Genomic DNA, 22,291 nt, shown 5'->3' on the forward strand with positions numbered 1-22,291 from the left:
CGCCTAGAACGCCGCACTGTCTGAATCTTAATATAAGACTAGATAGTGATTCTATTTAGTATGTCAAAGTACCCTTACCTGTATATCGGAGATCCGGCACCAGCTCCATCCTTATACCATATAACAAGGTGTACCTTGTCCTCTCGGACGGGAGGAGTGAGGTCACAGGGCAACTTGGCCACGCCCCCTGTCACAGCCTGCGTGTCTTCCACCGTTACTGAAAAGAAAACGATTTCGGTTCATTATTACTTGTCTACATGCGTTAAGAATCAATATATACAACACAATTGCTTGTCACAGAATGACAGTAACGGATAAATCAATGTTCGTAATTATGCCACTTGTAATGGAAAGGGATCTTCAAGAATATGACAGAAAAATAATTGATTAGTGAGTTACGCCTTGCGAAATATTGTGCGAAAGAAACAAATGAGACAAAGGGAACGATATTGCCTACATAGGAAGGTTGAAGACTATAACATAGTCAAATGGTTAGCACTCTTGCCTTTGGAATGAACAGTTCCGGGTGGGAGTCCTCAAAACTTTGGTGTTGCGTTTACCAGATATTGTGAACAGAATTGGGAAGTACTTGAAACGATGACGTAACGGACTCCAGTCTCGAAATCCAGAAAACAACGACGATGGAAATCAGAAAAGAGTTTTAACAAAGGAGAATCGAACCTGTGACCACGCAAGCACACTATAGTTGGCTTTAATTCCTGATGTACGGGATGACATTTTCATTTCTCTTATTTTTTAAACTTTTTTTTAGCCTAACTGCGACGATCAGGATGAGTGATGACTCGATGCAATTCATAAAGGGTCACTCACATAGACCAGTAAGCGAAGCCGAAATCCTTGGTGGTGAGATAGCGAGTCAACGACGGAGACGAAAAAGTTGAATTAAAGAAATGTACAGAAAACTTGTCACTCAGCGTGTATTCATCCAAGCATCATGAAATGAAGTTACAGTAATTTCGATGTTTACCATTATCACATTGAGACAGAGTTGTATGTAGAGTGCAACATTGTATGGCACAGAAACCTGAACGGTACCAAGCAGTGAGGAGAGTGCTTTGTGTGAAGTGCAGCACTGTATGGCACAGAAATATAAAAGCTACGAAGAAGTGAGGAGAGTGTTTTGTGTCAGGTGCAGCATTGTATGGCACAGAAACCTGAAAGCTACGAAGAAGTGAGGAGAGTGTTTTGTGTCAGGTGCAGCATTGTATGGCACAGAAACCTGGAAGCTACGAAGAAGTGAGGAGAGTGTTTTGTGTCAGGTGCAGCATTGTATGGCACAGAAACCTGAAAGCTACGAAGAAGTGAAGAGAGTGTTTTGTGTCAGGTGCAGCATTGTATGGCACAGAAACCTGAAAGCTACGAAGAAGTGAGGAGAGTGTTTTGTGTCAGGTGCAGCATTGTATGGCACAGAAACCTGAAAGCTACGAAGAAGTGAGGAGAGTGTTTTGTGTCAGGTGCAGCATTGTATGGCACAGAAACCTGAAAGCTACGAAGAAGTGAGGAGAGTGTTTTGTGTCCGGTGCAGCATTGTATGGCACAGAAACCTGGAAGCTACGAAGAAGTGAGGAGAGTGTTTTGTGTCAGGTGCAGCATTGTATGGCACAGAAACCTGAAAGCTACGAAGAAGTGAGGAGAGTGTTTTGTGTCAGGTGCAGCATTGTATGGCACAGAAACCTGAAAGCTACGAAGAAGTGAAGAGAGTGTTTTGTGTCAGGTGCAGCATTGTATGGCACAGAAACCTGAAAGCTACGAAGAAGTGAGGAGAGTGTTTTGTGTCAAGTGCAGCATTGTATGGCACAGAAACCTGGAAGCTACGAAGAAGTGAGGAGAGTGTTTTGTGTCAGGTGCAGCATTGTATGGCACAGAAACCTGAAAGCTACGAAGAAGTGAGGAGAGTGTTTTGTGTCAGGTGCAGCATTGTATGGCACAGAAACCTGGAAGCTACGAAGAAGTGAGGAGAGTGTTTTGTGTCAGGTGCAGCATTGTATGGCACAGAAACCTGAAAGCTACGAAGAAGTGAGGAGAGTGTTTTGTGTCAGGTGCAGCATTGTATGGCACAGAAACCTGAAAGCTACGAAGAAGTGAGGAGAGTGTTTTGTGTCAGGTGCAGCATTGTATGGCACAGAAACCTGAAAGCTACGAAGAAGTGAAGAGAGTGTTTTGTGTCAGGTGCAGCATTGTATGGCACAGAAACCTGAAAGCTACGAAGAAGTGAGGAGAGTGTTTTGTGTCAGGTGCAGCATTGTATGGCACAGAAACCTGAAAGCTACGAAGAAGTGAGGAGAGTGTTTTGTGTCAGGTGCAGCATTGTATGGCACAGAAACCTGAAAGCTACGAAGAAGTGAGGAGAGTGTTTTGTGTCCGGTGCAGCATTGTATGGCACAGAAACCTGGAAGCTACGAAGAAGTGAGGAGAGTGTTTTGTGTCAGGTGCAGCATTGTATGGCACAGAAACCTGAAAGCTACGAAGAAGTGAGGAGGGTGTTTTGTGTCAGGTGCAGCATTGTATGGCACAGAAACCTGAAAGCTACGAAGAAGTGAGGAGAGTGTTTTGTGTCAGGTGCAGCATTGTATGGCACAGAAACCTGAAAGCTACGAAGAAGTGAGGAGAGTGTTTTGTGTCAGGTGCAGCATTGTATGGCACAGAAACCTGGAAGCTACGAAGAAGTGAGGAGAGTGTTTTGTGTCAGGTGCAGCATTGTATGGCACAGAAACCTGAAAGCTACGAAGAAGTGAGGAGAGTGTTTTGTGTCAGGTGCAGCATTGTATGGCACAGAAACCTGAAAGCTACGAAGAAGTGAGGAGAGTGTTTTGTGTCAGGTGCAGCATTGTATGGCACAGAAACCTGAAAGCTACGAAGAAGTGAGGAGAGTGTTTTGTGTCAGGTGCAGCATTGTATGGCACAGAAACCTGAAAGCTACGAAGAAGTGAGGAGAGTGTTTTGTGTCAGGTGCAGCATTGTATGGCACAGAAACCTGAAAGCTACGAAGAAGTGAAGAGAGTGTTTTGTGTCAGGTGCAGCATTGTATGGCACAGAAACCTGAAAGCTACGAAGAAGTGAGGAGAGTGTTTTGTGTCAGGTGCAGCATTGTATGGCACAGAAACCTGAAAGCTACGAAGAAGTGAGGAGAGTGTTTTGTGTCAGGCGCAGCATTTTATGGCACAGAAACCTGAAAGCTACGAAGAAGTGAGAAATGGACAGACATAGTAAGAAATAAAAGCTGTGCAGGAAAGATCTGGTGTAAGAAGAGCAACGCTGGAAGTGATCAAGGTTGGGGGGGGGGGAATAATGACTGAGACATAGAATATGATGCGGTGGTATGAAAGGTCAAGGCGAAGAAAAAATGTCAGCTGATAGATGGCATTAAATTATGTGCATCCATGGGCTTCGCAGGATATTGGATCTAGAGGTGTGGCGTGTATTTAATTAAAATGTTTTGCTAGTTTATATTTATTTAATCGTAAACATATCAGCTCACGGTCGGGTAATTATATCTTCTTCATCATCATTATTTTAATTTTTACTGTATTAAAATTTCAAGCACAGTAAAATAATCATTAAATCCATCAAAATTATTATTGTTAGCAGAAGACATATACCCGGGTTCGAATTCCGGCGTGGGCATGAGTATTCTCTTCATCAATTTCATCATGTCATCACTCATCCTCATCGTCACGATTAGACAAAAGTGACAGAAAAGCGAAATAAAATAAACCAAATCAACAACAGAAGGCATACACTACTTAAGATTACATGATGTTTTGCAATTGTTAGAACGAATATATAGCACCTTTTGCCGAAGCTACATACATAAAAATCTGGCAATATTAAGATTTATGTAACATTTTATATCCTAACATAATAAAAATACACAAAATGGCCAAATATATAGTGTGGAACAATACAGTGGCATATTAAGAAAAGGGTAAATATAAATAATTCCCTATCTAATATATACGTTCATGCGTAATATTTAACAAAAATATGTAGAAAAGTGAATAAAATACAGGGTGTCACAATGAAATCTCCCTGATTTCAAATTACAATTGTGAGGAAATTATTCGACATAAGAGCCTTGCAGTTGTGTCCTCATGTAAAGCTAATTAGAAAAGTTTTTTCCCCTTTTATTTCGGTGCTGATTAATTGGCAACGACGACGACAGCACAAGAGATAGAGCGCAGTACGTGGTGTGATATGCGGAAACAAAATGGCCAATATTAGTCCAATCTCATACGTTCGTTTGAACGAGATCAACCAGATATAATAAAGACAATTAAGGTTCGAGATCGAGTATCGGATAGATATTTTGAGGATTACAAAAACTGCAATAAATTAAAAGGAAAAAAAAAACTTTTTGAGTTATTTTAAATGATGCCGCAAACCGCAAGGCTACGTGTCGAAATAACCATTCTGTACCTATGTAAGTATTCACATATGTAAGAACATTGGCATAGTCTTCCTTTCTTTGTTTTTTTTATATTCTTGATAATAAAAGCAATTACTTTAAATAATGACTACTGACCTACAGTATTGAAGAAAAAATGGCTCCCAAAACCTTGACTTTTGAAGTGATATTTTTCATAGCTCATGTAAAGTTAATAAGTACAAGTAAACGGTGGGCTCATCTGAATAAGAAAAAGGAGCTACTGAATTTTTAATTACTTTTGACACATATTTTTGAAAATTTATGCCATCTATACTCCTCAATGTAAACTAGAGAAATAACGCAAAAACCGTATGTAATGTAAACAAAAATATGTAATATACCTCAAAATATGTAACAATATGTTGCATGACATTTATATCGTTCCTAAAATTGTAATTCGCCGACATTTGAAATTTTCACTTGGGTATACAGAAAAGGGGAAAAATGTAATTGTATGAAAATATCCGAACGCTATTAATGATCAAAGTTATTTTTTGGGTTTCTTTAATCTGCGAAAGGAAACCGGCAGCGTTTATTAGCTCGACTTACAATAGCCACCACGCCTAATTGCCCGTGTAGTGCGCACAGCGGGTCCAAACAATGGCAGTCCCTTGATCAACTCATCCATCTCCAACAACCTCTTTCCATCCGCTTTAAAACCAGGAGCTCAGTTGCACTACAAAGTTTAGATTCCGACTTGGAAATCCCCTACTCGCGAGGGGGACAACAATGCTTTCCAGATCTCGTTCAGAATTAAGGGGATAAACCGGTTTCCTGTTCCGTCGTTCGGTGTTTAATTTACCTTCCGCTCCCCCCGCTCTTCTTCCCCATCCCAGCGTTCCCTCCGTCAATGAATGGTGGCACGCTCCCTGCACACATCGGATCTAATTCCAATCTTGCAGCAGCACACACACATACCGGCACTTGGGGAATGGGATAATCGTTTCCGGTAGCAAAATGTATTTCAGGCGTTTGTAATTGGACGAGGTGCATCAATTCGTTGCGAACGCGGTGGACACTTAACAGAAATTGTCGTTTGTCCGGACAACAAAAGGGTAAAAGGGTAAAAAAAAAAAAAAAAAAAAAAAAAAAGTCGGTAAAGGAACGGGAGGATGACGCTGGTTTATCGACGAGGAAATCGATTAGGAAATCCCTTTCGGTTTCTGACGTTCGTGGGCGGATGTTTTGGTCACCGAACCATCCATGTTCTAGAAGATAGAGAAGAGACGAAAAAGCGAAGCTCATGTAAAATGTGTTGTAGAAATAAAATGTTATTGACAGATCATGCATTCTCAGGAATCTTTCAGCTGAGGAATAGCCAGTGACGACTCGTGCTTGGGTGCCACAATTGTGTAGTCACCATTTATTTCTGAACTTATGCCTCTATTGCACGTTGAGTTTCTAGTCTTCAGATAGTTATACTGAGCAGGTGGCGTGATGGGTACTTTGCCATGGATGGCAACTTTAATTATTGTTTTCCCAGCACTTCCTATCTCGCATACGAGCACTCACTGCGAGCATTATTCTACGATGAACTATGGGAGAGGAGTGTAGAGAGCCACCCTTGTTGCCAGCTGTGCATATTAAAAGCCAGATGCCGTCCGGTTTGTTCCTGGCATTTTTAAAGTAAAAGTTTTGATTTTGCTATCTCCCCGAAATATTAGATGTGCAAACCGCCAATTGCCCCTTGTCTTCGCCTTCTACGAAAAGTTACGAACTTTAAGAACTCCCCTCGTAGAAGTTAGAGATGGGTGGATATGTCTGTTCTTAATGGATTTAGATAAATAAGATTCTGATATGGGTTGAAGGATTGACTGTCTGGATTCAAGTTGTAGGATTTCGAATTCCGCTATGGGGTGTAGGATTCGTAATTCTGATATGTGGTGTAGGATTACAGATTCGGATATGGGATTGGTGAATCGGGTATCAAGTGTAGGATTACTGATTCGGATCTTGGGGGTAGGATTCGTGATTCGGATATCTTGTGTAGGAATAGTGATTCTGATATGGGACATATAATTCAGGATTCGAATCTCATTGGATAATTTTTATTGGAATAATTCTGATTTGAACGCCCATTTCTGGTGTATGACTGGTTTTGGTGCATTTTGAACGTTTCGTAGCTTATCATAATTACAAACACGCACACACACACACACACACACATAAATAAGAGAACCATTGTCATTACATAAAAACGCAATAGTAATACTTAACTTTTAAAAAAAAAGTTACCTTATCAATTCGTTCAGTTGCATCACAAAATAAAAAAATGAAGTTCATGTCTGCAGGGCAAGAGCGCGAGACTAAAATCAATATGTGTATCCCACACACAAAAAAAGCTTTCATAAACCATGCAAATTTGTTGCTTCGCATTTCACGGTCGAGGCTCATGAGATTCCAATAAATAAAAAATCAAATATTAAAATTCTAAAAGATAGGAAGAAGGGGCGTGAAAAATAACACAATCGCTTTGGAGGGGGAAAAAATATATCCCCTCCGGCATTACACCGCTTGTGATCGGTGGGAATTCCAGGGGCCCAGAACAAGTGTTGGACATGACAGGTCGTGATTCGATTTGGTCGAGTGAATTGAACCACATGACTCGAACGGGTACGAATTGAATCGGGGAAAAGCGTTTCTGATTAGATACAGGCTCGCAATTTGCCTGCAAACAGGTGAATCTAAATGGATGCGTGTTACGTACTTTTCCCTCCCTGTTTAAAAATGGGGGGAAAGAGTGTCTGTGCACACTGCCGTAACATTTCACCTGATAATAAAGTTTCATGTTGATTGTAATCGGTATTTACCGCTGGACTCGGTACAAGGGATAAAAAGATCAATTTGCTATACTGGGTCGGACCATGAGGGAGTCAACGGCAGATAAACCCGTTCCCATTGTCCAGTTTTGGGGTGGTCTATTTTGTGGTGTAATGTGTAGCATGGACAACTTTGTATGCACCAATCTCGAATATACTATACACCTTTTACAATATCCTCAATAATGATATATATACACAACCATTTGACACATTTTGCAGCTTAAAAAACTGTCTGAATGAGGTCTGGTCAAGCCACTGTATTTTGTGAAAGCGCGCTCTCATATGCACGTAAGGGCTCCCGGGTTCGATATCCGGTGGAGGCACATGGCACGGTGGTTCGGATCCCACTTTCAACTGTAGGTGCAGTCCCGATTAGCCTTACTGTGCATAAAGTGGACTTAAAACACCAACTCAATCAATCAATCGTATGCACTTGTGGAGTGCAGAGCGAGCAGCACAACTGTAGCGTTATAAGAGAGTTATAAGAGAGAGCTAGGCAGGAGGCTTCGTCGGTATCGTTCGTGCAATGAGTAACCTCTTGTAATCTGATTCGCGAGTAACAGTGCGGTGAGACATTGTAATCATCACAGAAGAGAAAGGAGCGAAGGTAGCTAAAAAAGAAAAAATATCAGGCCCCAGCCCCTTTTTCTTTTGCATTAATAACTATGCATTACATACTCCTACCATATCGCTGAAGATTTTAAAATTCGGATACCAACAGTGCACAAATTTATAATTGCATGTTTGTTATTTTGATTTAATGATACACCTGATACAGAAAGCACGCTAAAATGAAGAAAATTAAACTGTACTATTTGTTACAGAAAAAAAAAAAGAAATTAACAGAAATTTCTGAGTGAACTTGGATCCCTTTATTTTAAAAAAAATATTTCTTGAACTAAATTTGAAAATTCAGCCGCCATAGCGACCAGGCGGTGTGTATTCTTGTACCCCTGAACAGGAGATTCTTCCCCCGCAGTATTTAATACCATCAATAATTGGGAATACAGGAACAATACTAGAAATTATTGGACTTTCAAAGCTAGCTTCAGCACAAAATATATTAATTTACCTCTTAACACAATCGGCTCCTTCACTCCTACTCTGTTGCTTACTTAACTTAAGGTTCAGTGTGCAGGCGGGAAGCTCGCACTGCAGTTGTGCTCGCTGGCCCCCAAAAGCTCAAGCCCTAGTCTAGGCTATATTTTTAGGTAGAACATCACTTTGGTTGTAATTTCACGATAAAACCTTTGAAAAATAGTGTATGTTATAAGCAGCATTGCCGACAAAATACAGTAAAACCTCGTTAAGCCGGACTTCGCTTAATCCGGACAGGAGAAAGGCCCCAAGGGAAAAGCAGAATGCAACGTTTTAAATGTGGCTAGAAGCACTGCATTGTCGTATTGCTTTACATTTTACTGTACTGTATAGTGTATTTAGACCTATGCGCTTTAAATACACCATAATAAACGTGTTTTGTTGCTATAAACGGAGTTTTAATGCACTCTCTACTGTTCATTGAGGTTATTTCAGTTAATGTGGACTTTCGTTAAACCGGTCAACTTATCCCTCCCCCCATTAGTCTGTATTAATTTTACTGTAAATTTGAAGACAAAACTGTATACAGTAGCCGAGATACATTTGAGGTTTGGTCTGATACAGACGATTCGTCAAAGCGTTGCAATACTTCCCTTAATGTTGGTGACAATGATTCTTAATTAGCACCCAACGTTAATAGGCATTATCCCTAGTCTGGTGATTCTAGTCTTATCTATTGGAACACTACGTTTGAAAAGAGCACTTCTTGTTCCCTCTTCAGCGAACTTTCTCTTCTATTTTTTGCGAATAACGTGGATCGTATTCAACAACAACAAAACATTGAAAGAATGCAATTTAGAAGTAATTACAAAATTTACATTAGCTTTTCTTTTCTTGTCAGATTTTCGTGATGGTTATCATTATCTGAAGCCATATTTGTAAGTGAAGGGATGTCTTCACAAGTGGTCACAGATTAGTGTCATCTAGTAGCACTTCTGTAAAGCATGAGTGAATAAAGGAAAGTTTCGCAAAGGAGCCACTTGGTAGAGCCACTACCCGGCATGAAAGGTTGTATCTTTCTACAGAATCTATCGAATAGAGTATGACTCATCGCACGTACGTCAAACACCTTCTCGGTCAAGGACTGTATTTCATCTTCTGACGCAAGCGCGGAATGCTTTCGTGGTTAAGTTAGGCTTGTTAGATTCAAATCTCTTAGCGTAAATACACTACGTTTAGCCTAACAACGAACCTATTTAACCGGACGTTGGAAGACTAAATACGGCGCTGGACCGAGGTGTTTGGCTTGCGTGCTATAAGTGATACCCATGTCGTATGCTCATGAAAAAACGATCCACTAGGTGGTTTAAAGGGACCCTCATCGTCCATCTCTTCGCTGTGTGCAATCTGCAGGCTATGACGTCATACTTTTGAGATCACAAGAGTAAATTGAACTCACGTCTTGGAATAAAAGACTTCATTTGTTTTTACGTACGTAACGATACGCGACTCTAGCGTATAAATCAGAGCGAGAATGGCCAGCTTCCTTTCGCAAAACAAGAGGTGTTGGTTTGTGTAGCTCTTGCACGTTGACCGGTGCCAATCTGATCCCTCAGGAGGCTGGGTCCCGTGGGCACACTATACCCACAATTCCCCAGTAGCAAAGCGCGGAGAGCGGTGATTAATTTCGCATCGCCGTCCCAACACCACCCTTTGGCTCAAACACGGCCCCAGTATACCGAATGGACGATTTTGGACCAGAGACTGAAGTTGGTCTCGATAGCAAACCAGAGAGAGAGAGAGAGAGAGAGAGAGAGAGAGACAGAGTTTGGTTTATGTAAAAGGGGGTACGGGGAGAGAGAGACGGGGTTAGTGATCCCTAAAACGGTTCGTGTGCTTTTAGGAGTTCGGGTAACAGCGTGTCGTTTTTGGAAGCAAGAGGAAATAAATAAATGAGAGGGTCGTGTATCACGGCGACTAGCTAATCAATTAATGGTTAATTAACTCCCATACATCAGTGGCATCGGGATATCATCAGTTGTGAGACCGATGAGCAAAAAAGAGGAGGCACTGCAGAGCAATGAGAGCCAATCCTGCTATCCGGAAGATGTGACGTTGCCAGGTAATTTGGAAACCAATACCTTCACTTATCTCTCTCGCTGCAGCATCCAATAATCTTCTCTCCGCGAGATTTCAACATCATCCATCTTTACGATGCTACGTTACCGCGTCCTTCAGGCAGCCGGAAAGTCTATTGGATTACCATTTAAAAGATCAACAGGTGAGATGAATTACCGCGCGGGAGATAATGAATTTATGGAGACTTGGGAAGTGGAAATTCAGATTTGGAAACCGCGAAGACGTACCAAATAATCGCCACTTGCAAATTAGGTATTGTGACTTTCTCCCGGTGTCTTAAGGCTGGATCGTATAAGAAAGTGCCAAGGGAATGTGTCTTCGTATATCTTACGAAAGAGAAGGGAAGTTGTCAGATCGGAGAAAAGGCAATCGAAGATGTAAGATTTGCAAACCAAGCTTAATGCTATACGCATCCTTAGAGTTCATAAGAACCCTTATCAAAATCTACATTAGAGACAGATGGCAAAACACGTGTTGGTCCTTAAAGGGGAGAGTTCCATTGTAGGTAAGATTAGTTTGGCTGTTATTTTGTTCTTGGGGGCATAGTTAGGTCATTAGGGTAGAAGAATGTTCCAAATTTTTCATTAAGTAATTTGTCGTATTTTTTTCAAAATATTATTTATAATGTTAGGGTTAATATGATTTAATTCTGGATTTTGAATAAACATTTTTATATTAAATAGTTAATAAATATTTTCAGGTTCTTGGTTAAAGATGAAGTGAGTTCTTAGGGGTCCACAAATGTATATATATACACAGAAAGAGTGGTTTTTTAACGCCTCAGTTGGCTCATTCATGACATTACTTAGAACCCCGTTTCCATTACACAAGTAGAGTTGCTTATATGTTTTGTTACATAATGTACAATATTTAGCAAAGAAATTCGTTATTAATTCGTTTAAATCATTTCAGTTGTTATCAGTTGTTTACTTTATAATCGATTAGACATATGCTAAAGTTAACAGGCAGTTAAACTCAGAATACAATTCATCCATATTCATTAGAAGCTTCTAAAACACACATCATAAGGCGTCAAATAAAACACAATACTTACATCAATATGGGGGTTGAAAGAATCGCTGCTATTCCTCTATTCCAGTATCTCTCAATATCCAGGCCACAACCAGGTAACAGGCCTTGACGTCAATATACCGGGCAGCCAGAGGTTCTCATGAAGTTTGTGACTCGAAGCCAAAGCTGCCAACCACCTGGAAAGATGGACTTGCTTTCGGAGTTCACCAGCGATACGAGGAGAACTTTATTCGCCAGTTCTGATGAGAATTGAAGAACGCTGAGACTAGACTGGCAATCACTTCGTGCGTGTTTCACCAGGTAAGATTAAATTCTTAATGGCCAGTGCTCACAATTTTATTGGAAGACCGTGTACAATGAAGTGCAAATATTCTGATTAATTGGAATTTCCCTTTGTTTGAAATTGAAGATGATAATGAAAAGCAGCACTTGCCAAAGAAATGTTATGATTTGGCCAGAGGAAGATAACATATTCTATTAGATTCAGTCGTTGTAGACCAATTTAGACCAAAATTTATATTTGTCAACAAACATACATACAATAGAACTAATACTCTCTATGATTATGGGTTAAATGACTTCAGTGTGAATGCTTTCACAGTTATTTCTACGCTTTCATAAAAAGATTTCAATGTCATGATGCATCATGCTTCCAGGGAACAAGTAGTGTCTCCAACTAGCTTGTCTATGAATCTAAGTAGCGAGTCTACATAGTGAGCCCACCTCCGAGTTAGCAGAAGGCCACCGATAGGTGTTCGGTTGCAATGACGTCAGCGACTCACTACGTTTCACGCTAAGTGATTGGAGGCATCGGGAGCTGTAACTCACCTCCGACCTCCTAATCCAAAATTGCCAAGAATGTCACGAAATCAATCACACTCTAGCTGAAATAGGATCACTTCTCAGAAGACACCATATGCAGCAGCAGGCATATATAATCCACTTTCCAATATTCTCGGGGATCATAATAACGTCGGAACGTCTGGACGCGCACTCCCAATGCATTACATGAGTTTGCTTTTCGATGTGCATTGTTACGAGGGCGATCGTATTGTCATCGAATCACTTATTCCTTTGTGTAACCCACATCCACACATTGCTAATATGGATTTACGGTTGGGCCCGACCTGTGGTTTATGTCCCACGAACATACTCTGGAACATCGGTGGATTGTCCACAGGAAGTAGATGTCCATAATGAACATGCAATAACAATCATCCAATAATTGCGAGTAATATGGAGGCGCAGTTGTGACGTTTTCCTTTCAATAATGGATCGAGTGTGCTATCCAGTGCGACAACTTCGGTCCCATTGTTGCTTGATGTTAAGTTGATTAAATTTTCAACTGATCGACCGGATATTCATATAACTAAGTATTATGTGAATATACAGATAAATCGCTCAAATATGTAAAAAATGTGTAAATATATTACACTATGCTATAATATTCTTCACTCATTTAATTCGTTCTTGTGCTGTTCCTCGGCTCGACTGGATTTAACGGAAAATTCAGTCAGGGGCGCTCTGTCTGTCTCATTCTCAGAAACAGCAAGGATATTTTGAGAAATATTGTATACTCTGTCCCAGGAATCTCTGGAGCGAGCGAAAGAAAGCAAGTTTCTGAACAAGTAGTGACTCGAGAGGGTTCGACCAATGAACACGTGCGAGGGAACGGGATTCCGTGGAGGGGAAGAGCGACTGCAGTTACCAGCCTTTGCAGCAGCGAGTACTGCTTCGCTCCGCCCTCCCCTTCTCCACCGTTATGCGCGGATTTGCTCCATAGATTCCAGGGATAGAGTTTCGAAGTAGCGTTTCAATTGTGGTTTCTTGAAACTTAAGAAATCTGCGGAGAGATTGAGGAGGGAGAAACATGTAACATCCTGCAAGTTAGGGTTGGTGCAAACATAACTCGCGACACGTGGCATCAAAAGCTTTGCGTGGAGCATGAAGAAATATCACATTGTGCCAACCCACTGACAAACCTGGTTACGAACGGCATTAATATCTCCCGCGATGGGGTACGGGGGCTTTGGCAAATGTACAATTTAATCTCACGTTAATGGCGCACGGTACAGTGGCCGCGCAGAGACACTAATGCTGTTGTTAATTCTGAGGAGACGAAGCTTTAAACCGTCCAGTCAATTTTCCAACGTGTTACTTTGAATAATGTAAAACGCGGGAAAAGGAACAAAACCTACACGTAGGCTCTTGGGAAAACAATAAACCGGCTTACCTTGCTCATATTATAACTGGTCCTTTTGCTTCTTTCTACCAGTCACACGTTATCCCCTCTTTGGAGGGATGGAGGTCCTCATGCTTAAACCATGATCTCCTTTATTCCCTGAACGGCGAGCACGTGCATAATCTTATTTTCTTTCTGGATGTGGCTGTAAAAGAGGGAGCGTGCGACAAAAAGAACAAGCGAGAATGAAATACATGATGAAGTGAAAATGGAGAACAACCTTATGACCAACCGTATGACAAAAGGCGACAACGCCACTTTCTAAATATTTGTAGTTGTGTGCTCGGTTCTTTCTACAGGGTAATCATAAGGCTGAGATGCCTTCCCGATGGTGTACTGGAAACATCGTCGCCTTTTATTTAAGGGATCCCCGGTTCGATACCCAACGGAAGCACATAGTGGTTCCGGTCCCACTTTAAACTGTAGGTCCATTTCGAATTAGGCTTCTGTGCTTAAAGTGGACTTACAAAGAACTCAAACATAAGGTCCGGAACCATTGACAGTATTGTTTTCTGATTAGAGGTAAGCTACGGCATTGTCGAAGACGGAGCCTTATGGAATGGGAACCGTGGTCTCCTGATCTCAATCCCATTGTTATTGCCACATGAGGAATTTTGAAACCTGAGGTGTATGCTGTAATAATCAGAGATCTGTTTCACCTCTTGGAAAGTATAACCCCTGCAGTGGCTTCCTGAGTCCTTATATTTTGAGAGAAGACTTGAAACTTTTGAGAAGGTTTGTTGACACTGGTGGTGAACATGTGAACCACTTTCTGCATTAAAGAAATGTGATGTTCATCAGTTCTTACATTGGTTCCGAACTTTATCGCCACCTATATGGTTACATACTATGCCATTTTCCAAAATTCTGAAAACTTCCTACCACACTCTTAGTACAGTCGAGATTCAAGATGTAGGCAAAACCTGATTCTGCCATCGAGCGTCGAATAGAATAATTTCCGAGAGCCTACGTTGGCTTCTAGGCCAAAGAACCAAAAGCTAATCAAATCTTGCTAGGTTTGTCACCTAGAGTAAAGTAAAAAAATATTTTAATTCTAGAAAGCATGTGAATTAAATCAAAGATTTGCATCTAGGTTGAAATAATTGGTCGTTTCTCAATGAAGACACAGTGCATAGAGGCGAATCAAATTTACCGAAGAATATGATCTTAGGGTCAAGTAAAATCAATTTGAAAATTCTAGAAGCAGCGAATTATATGTGGTAAGAGTGGCTTTGAAGACAGTAAGTAATAAAAATTGATCACTTTTAAAATCTGTAAATAGCTAATAGGAAAATTAAATATATCCAACAATTCATGGTGGTTAAAAAAAGGAGATGCATTATCTCCATTGCTCTTTAATTTTGCCTTAGAATATGCTGTTAGGAAGGTAAAAGAAACTAACGAAGGACTAAAATTAAACGGTGTGACTCGGCTGTTCGCATATGCAGATGATGTAGACTTACTGGGGGATGATGTAAACACAATTAAGAATAATGCTAAAATAGTTTTCAAAGCAGTTAAATAGATAGGTTTGGAAGTTAGCAAAGAGAAAACTAAATATATACTTACAGACCGAAACCAAGGGTTAGGAAATAATCAAAATCTAATTATTGATAACAACTCGTTTGAACCAGTTTCCAAATTCAAGTACTTAGGAGTAATACTAACAAATGAAAATAATATTAAAGAGGAAATAAAAAGTAGGCTTAATTCAGGAAATGCATGTTACTTCCATCTTCATAAACTTTTGTCATCTCGTTCAATATCTAAGAAACTAAAAGTTAAAATATACAAAATAGTAATTTTGCCTCTAATATTATAATGGATGTGCAACTTGGTCCCTTAAATTGAAAGAGGAACATAAATTGAGCGTATTTGAAAATAAGATCCTTAGGAAAATATTTGGACCTAAAAGGGATGAGAAGACAGGTGAATGGAGAAGGTTACATAATTTAGAAGTGCATAATTTGTATTCGTGTCCAGATATTATTAGAATGATTAAATCAAGAAGACTTAGGTGGGCAGGATATGTGGCACGAATGGGAGATGAAAGAATAGTTTACAGGATTCTTGTTGGGAAACGTAATGGTAAGAGACCAAGACGAAGATGGAGGGATCATGTTGAGATGGGCCTAAAGGAAATTGGTAAGGATGGAAAAGAGTATATAGATCTTGCTCAGGATAGGTACAGATGGAAGGCCTGTGTTGCTGCAGCCATGAACCTTCGGGTTTAAGAAGGCTAGAAAGTTTGTTAGTTTGTTAGTTAAATCTATCCAACATTAGTTTCTTGAGATATTTAAGTAACGTCTTGAAATCTAGAAAATTACGAGAATCGAGTCTAAAGATTCTGGGGTGAAATGATCACTGTCTTTTCAGTAAAAGAACGGGGTGAATCTACCTAAGACTGGTATCCTTGGGGCGAAAAAGTCAATCTATAATCTGTAACCACCAAGCAGGCTAATCAAAGATATAAAAAAGTTGATTTGGGAGGAAATACACAAAATCAATATGTTTTAAAGCATGGAATAGGCTAATCAAACCTATACAATAGTGGCTCCTGGGGTGCTTTGAAAATCATAGCATCGAATAGGCGAATCAAATGTAAGCAACAGTGACTTTTTGGGCTCCTTGGAAATCACAGCATTGAATAGGCGAATCAAACCTATCCAATAGCGAATTTTAGGGCTCTTTGGAAATCCAAACGCAACATGCTAAGACGCCTCTCAATATCAGTTTTCCGTGTGAATGCCGTTACTAACCAACCGTTGCAGACATAGCCCGGTGCAACAGGAGCCAATTCTCCGCGTTATCTTCTCTCTGGAACTCAACGCAAACAAGATTTAAAACCTCCCCCGCGAAGCGTACTAACGATCTCATTATACCGAACTCCCCCCCACTCCCTTTCCATCCCCTGAAACAGACAGAGCTAGTGCTAAGTTAAGTACTTTTCTACCTCACCCCTCAACTTCGTTCCAACCCTCCTCCCTTCAAGCCACCAATCGTTCAACCTACTTTTGTTCAAAACGACTTCTCGCAACTACACGAGTTAACATTTGCAATTCCCCGGCCGTATCACGCTTCCAGTGGTTCTCAGTGGTACCAACTACGACAGAAATCCATAAAGGTAAGGATTCGCATTAGTGCGGGGTGTTCAAGATGTTCGCAGACTGGTAATTTTAACTCATAACACTTTTCATGGCAATAATTTTTCCCCATTACTGATAATTGAAAAATATTATGACGTCGCATTCATGAAACAATACATATGAGAGAAATTAGAATATTTTGTAAAAATGCTAATTAATACAATAATAATACTCAGTAAAGCACCATGTCAAGTGCACAAACGGACTGCAGTCAAGCCTTTTCGGTGGTCTACATCAAGTGATCGAATGATGATCCTGCTACTAACGGTTCCATGTTCGAGACTCTGTACGATTACAATGTGATGTAATCATCATTTATCCTCATAGTTGTAATGATGCGATCATTACTGGATCCTTTTTATGTTATAAATTGTGTATGTCTATGTATTGCTGTACATGTCTATGTATTGTGGCCGCGGTGGCTCAGTCGGTAACCCGTCTGACTACCATGCTCAAGGTCCCGGGTTCGATCTCCGGCCGGTTCAAATCCGGGAACTTTTCTAACGGTGGAAGCGGCCCCGGCGCTTACCCTTCGTCGAATAACATGGATACCTGGGGGAAACCCTGGGGGGTAAAGGCGGTCAGGGGCGTGATGCTGATCACATCACCCCCACTCACGACCGGATCAAGAAAGTGTGGGGCGTTACCCCCACACCCCCTATACGCCTTCATGGCGTGGTGCTATGCACAGGGGAACACTTTACTTTTTTTTTTCCACTTTACTATGTATTGCTGTACGTTTGGGTTCTTGGCCGTTGGGGAGCGGTAAGTTTCCAGTAACGGTTTAGGTCATTAGCGGGGCCTATAAATAGGAAGGGCAGGGGAGCAGTCGGTCTCAGATGTTTGGCGGAGTACAGCAATGTAAGAGGTATCTTTTTCTCTGAGGGGAGCGGCTGGGCGAGCTTTCTTTCCTTATTATGTGAACCGACGGCGGGGATGTTAACTTTCTTTCTTTTAATACACACACTTGCTCTTTTCACATTATTCCAATAGTTTATTTCATGTGGGAAACCGGGTACACAACACACATACCTTCAGCCACCTTTTTTGGTACTGAGGGTTATTTTTTTTTTTTACTCGTGGAGCCAGTGGCTACGCGAGTCTACACACTCTTTTCGGGAAGGGGGGACAGGGTACACCGGAATGTAATTTTGTGAATAACGGCCAAGAATTAACTTCTGTAAATATAATATGAATAAACCTATTATATCTATCTAAAAGGAAATGGGCGTTTAGCTATAATTTGAAGAAGTACCTGTCTATTGCCTAAACTAGCATCCACAGAACTTCAGGTACTGCAAGTTTTGAACCTCGGGACAAGGATTCAAAAATGCATTGTTGTGTATGTTGCTGAAATCAGCTTAAAAGCACAAAGTATACCGTTACATAGTTGCGATTAGTCTAAAGTGGCAGTTGGAAGAAAATTAGAGAATTACAAATAAGTAGTTAAGAGGACGTGAAAAATGTATTTATTATTTTTTCTAATATTGTAAATGTTTCGAAATTCACTTCATAGATGCTACTTATTCAAGTATATATAGATTTGTTACTAATAATAAACATTACTGTGTAACCTCATATTCATGAAGTGCTGATTCAAGGTGTTAATGAACTATAATTTTCTAATTATACCTACTTACTTCTTAATTTCCTTTACATATGTTTTCCAATTACCATCACTTTCCACTATCGAATTATGAATCTCCATTTCTAAGGTTACGTCGAAATCCATTTTCGTGTGTCTTTTTAAATTTCTTTTTATAAAGAAATAACTGCATTTCATCTATCGTATTGATATGACTTCATACTTGATACCATCATTGTATGTTAATATTTATTTAATTACACAATGCAAACCACTTCTATTACACAAACAATTTTCACATTCATTAAGTATACAATCTTTAGTTTGAAACGACTCTTATTCAGTCACATCTTTCATTTTGGCCTTAACCGCGCCTTTGATATATAGAAAGGGGGGAAATATATAAATGCGGAACAATGGTATAAAAACTGTGCCCCTCATAAAATATGCTGTGCGGGTTTCGCCGTGTTGGTGGAAAAATGGTGGAACGTGCCTTTTAGGATTTCGAAATTGAGTTGGTATACGTTTATTTACTGATAACGCCATGCAACCAACTTAAATCATAAGTATCGACAAATAAATTTATACTGATTAACAATACAATAAAATGCCGAACAAGCCAGGAATTTGAATGTACACTGACACAGAAAAAAAAACAGGTGAAAAATAAAAGACGAACATGTCAGCTGGTAAACAAGAGAGAAAACGCAGTACCATAATTCAATTTCAATGACCGTATTAATTCATTTTTCCGTTCTATTCCTCCAGTTCCCTCCTCTCTTTTTTTTTTTAACTAAATTATCGCCACGACGGAAAACAAACAAATAATCAAGCAACCCAATTGTAAGCATATAAACCCTGCTCAGTGTCTCCCTCCGTCGCCCATTCCAGAGTGTAACATTTGGTTTCATTTTTCCACTCACGTCATAGAAACTGGTTCAATCGGAAAAAATCTCGGTCGCTCTAGGTTATGCAAATGAATGGGGGCTATTACGCCCCCTCCTCCCTCCACACACACACATACACATGCATACATGCACGTAAATGAGCACGGTATCATCCGCACATCGACATATGGATGTAAGGGTTCGTTTTTGTGACGTCGCATCACTGCATGAAAAAAATGCTGCATTGGTGAATAAAATATTCCTGAATTGCCTGCCTCAATGGTATTAATCACGTAAAACGATTGGCCACGTTCAAAAAGACCGTATCGGTTGCCGTTTCAATGTCATTGAGGATATTCGATTGCCGTAAGTGAATTTGTCCCGCAAGGCATGATGGGGCTTGGGTTTCCGGTTACTGAGCATGAAAGCAATCGCTGATCCCACCCTTACGGGTTTCGGTTTGGCACACCGCCGTCATCAAATATTTCATCTCATCTCATTAGAGTCCCGGGTTCGATACCTGGTGGAGGCACATAGTGGTTCAAATCCCACTTTAAACTGTAGGTTCAGCCCCGATTAGCCTTACTGTGCATAAAGTGAACTTAAAACACCAAATCAATCAATCATCTCAAGCGAGAAAGGGCTGTATGGACCTCTATTTCCCGTGTCTCTGCATTTACAAAGATAGATCAACATACAAGGAAACCCGATCTTGCAGCATGCAACAGTTTCTTCTGATTATAAGGGTTATAGATTGTCGCTCACCATGGCGCGCCGGACCGCCATGTGGAACATTTCATAGAGTCTTTATGTGACGATCTGCCCATATCACGCGCCGCTCCGAACCGCTGTGCCTTGTTTGCCTCTACAAGGAATGACGGAGCTGCACGAAAAGAGCCGGAATGACACGAAAGCGTCGGAGGCGGAGCAAACGAAAAAAATCTTCTCACGTGGACATTCCACATGCTGTTTCCCAGTTTTTGGCGCGCTGCACTGTAGCGGGCGTTGTACCATTTGATTTCCTAAGTGGACATGGGAAATGTTATTTTTCAGGTGTGGCTTACTAGGTGATAAGCTTCTCTGCTTCTAAGTCTTATTCCCACCTATTTGTTATTTTTTTCTGGCAGACTTCTTACACCACCAAATTCTGTTCTGTGCCACATTTAGAGCAGGCTTGTAAAACTTGCGTACACTTGTGGAGGCAAGAGAGCGGTCCGTGCGATACGAACTTACCACCTACACACTCTACAACCAGGCCAATAAGCAGCAGAACAGAGCAGGAGTGGGGGGAGCTTCTTGCATCTAGAGATAAGGCGGGGAAAGTGCCTTTTCATTGAACCACCTTCTGTTTTTCCGCCATGATTACGATGCCACACTGCACTGTTACTCACAAGGGGCGTAATGGCATACCAACCTCTCTTCCACGTAGTACATCCTGGGGTGCATTTCGAAGACTAACAAGGTCTGGAAACGAACACTCAGAAATAAATGCAACCTTCCATACCGGAGTGACACAACAATCTGACTCTGTCACTCGTCGCGCGAAATGGACTGTTTTCTCGAATGTGTGCCGGGACCTCCTCGATGTCGTAGTGGTAAAGACGTCACCTTGTAATAAAGGATTCCCGGATTCGATCATTACCTTTTCTATCTGAATGTCCAAGATAATCTTCGTTCGATACCCTGCGGAGGCACGTTGTGGTTCGGATTCCACTTTTAACCATAGGCTTAGTCGAAAGTAGCCTTTCTGTGCATACAGTGGACATACTACCAAACTCAAAAGTATGTATCTTGTCTCCTCGTCCGTTGGTCACTCATGCCGTCTGCTTTTTTCATAGACTGGAGGGAACCGTGTCGCTTGTCCCTTCGGTCTGAAAGCCGCTGAAGAGTGAAGAAATTCAATAAATATGCATCAGCTACAATCTATGCAAAGTTCTGTTGCAATTACTCTGTGCCAAAGAGTTTTGCTTCGTTAATGCAAAGAACCTTCCACTACACTCGCAAAAAACTTCTTACCACCTCTTCTTGCTTATGACTAAGCCTGCGCTCCCAGCTCTAGCAAAGGCAGCGTTGAGATCACTAACACGGAGTTAATTAGCAGACTTTCTCAATATGATAGCTCACATTGGTGCTCGTTCATTTTCTACTGAAAAAGAAGAATAGAAATACAACGAATTAAACTCCCTTAGAGTTCTCAGGAAATTTTTCTTCCTCTGCATTGTACTGGAATGTAGTGCCCTTTTTCTCCCCCCACCCTCCTTTTTTGGAGAATTAATGTTTCCGCTCCTTCTTTGCTCAGATGAAAGACATTCGACGCCAGCTCCATCAAGAGGAACCTTTTAGCCTGTGTAAAGATCTGTTGAACTGAAGTTTCTGATAGGAATTAATTAACAACCCTCCCGCCCTACCAGTGCCTCTACCCTCCACCTCTCTCCCGTCTTTTCAAGACGACAGACTCATTGTAGATGTCTGTGTTGGCTCAGAACCGGCGACGTGGAAAAGTGTGCAAGAACAAAGGTTTCACTTTTCAACGACTTCCACCCCGTTTCTTCGGTCTGGCTGGCAAAATCAAGAGGAACAAGGAACTGGAGGAAATCAGCTTATAACGAGTACAATGTTATTTACAACAGCTCTAATGGTTTCGAAGATGTATCTTTGAACGTCTTTCTGCTAAGTGCTGCAAAAGGTTTGTTACGTTCTGTTCGACATGGCGAAAAGTTAGGTTGTGATGTCCTATTTTTTTTCTTTGCCTTTTCTTGCCGCACACAAAAACCGATACGATCTCTTGAGCAACTCTTACGTTCTAGCTTTTGTTACTAAAGGAACAAATAAGCAATTTTCGGGAGTATCTTGCTCTTGTATTCAAGCTTTTGTTACTGAAGGAACCAACATTCAACTAGGGGAATCGCACCTTGTTTCTTGTATTCTAGTCTTTGTTACTGTAGTGACAAGT

The 22,291-nt window shown here is 40.8% G+C and overlaps 1 protein-coding gene across 3 annotated transcripts in view; it reads right to left on the minus strand.

Moving 5' to 3' along the window:
• The window catches only part of LOC145985239 (adhesion molecule nephrin-like), an 807,500-nt gene that overhangs the window by 401,186 nt on the left and 384,023 nt on the right, over positions 1-22,291 (minus strand). For all 3 annotated transcript variants that reach the window (XR_014441408.1, XM_083119010.1, XM_083119009.1), the window contains exon 2: positions 79-217. Coding sequence is in view for 2 of the 3 variants with exons in the window: in XM_083119010.1 (XP_082975136.1) it covers positions 79-217 (139 nt within the window). In the remaining variant the exon portion in view is untranslated. The remainder of the gene's footprint in view (positions 1-78; positions 218-22,291) is intronic.

This window comes from Lepisma saccharinum, chromosome 3 (assembly GCF_977018435.1).
Source record: "Lepisma saccharinum chromosome 3, izLepSacc3.1, whole genome shotgun sequence".
NCBI classification, from domain to species: domain Eukaryota; kingdom Metazoa; phylum Arthropoda; class Insecta; order Zygentoma; family Lepismatidae; genus Lepisma; species Lepisma saccharinum.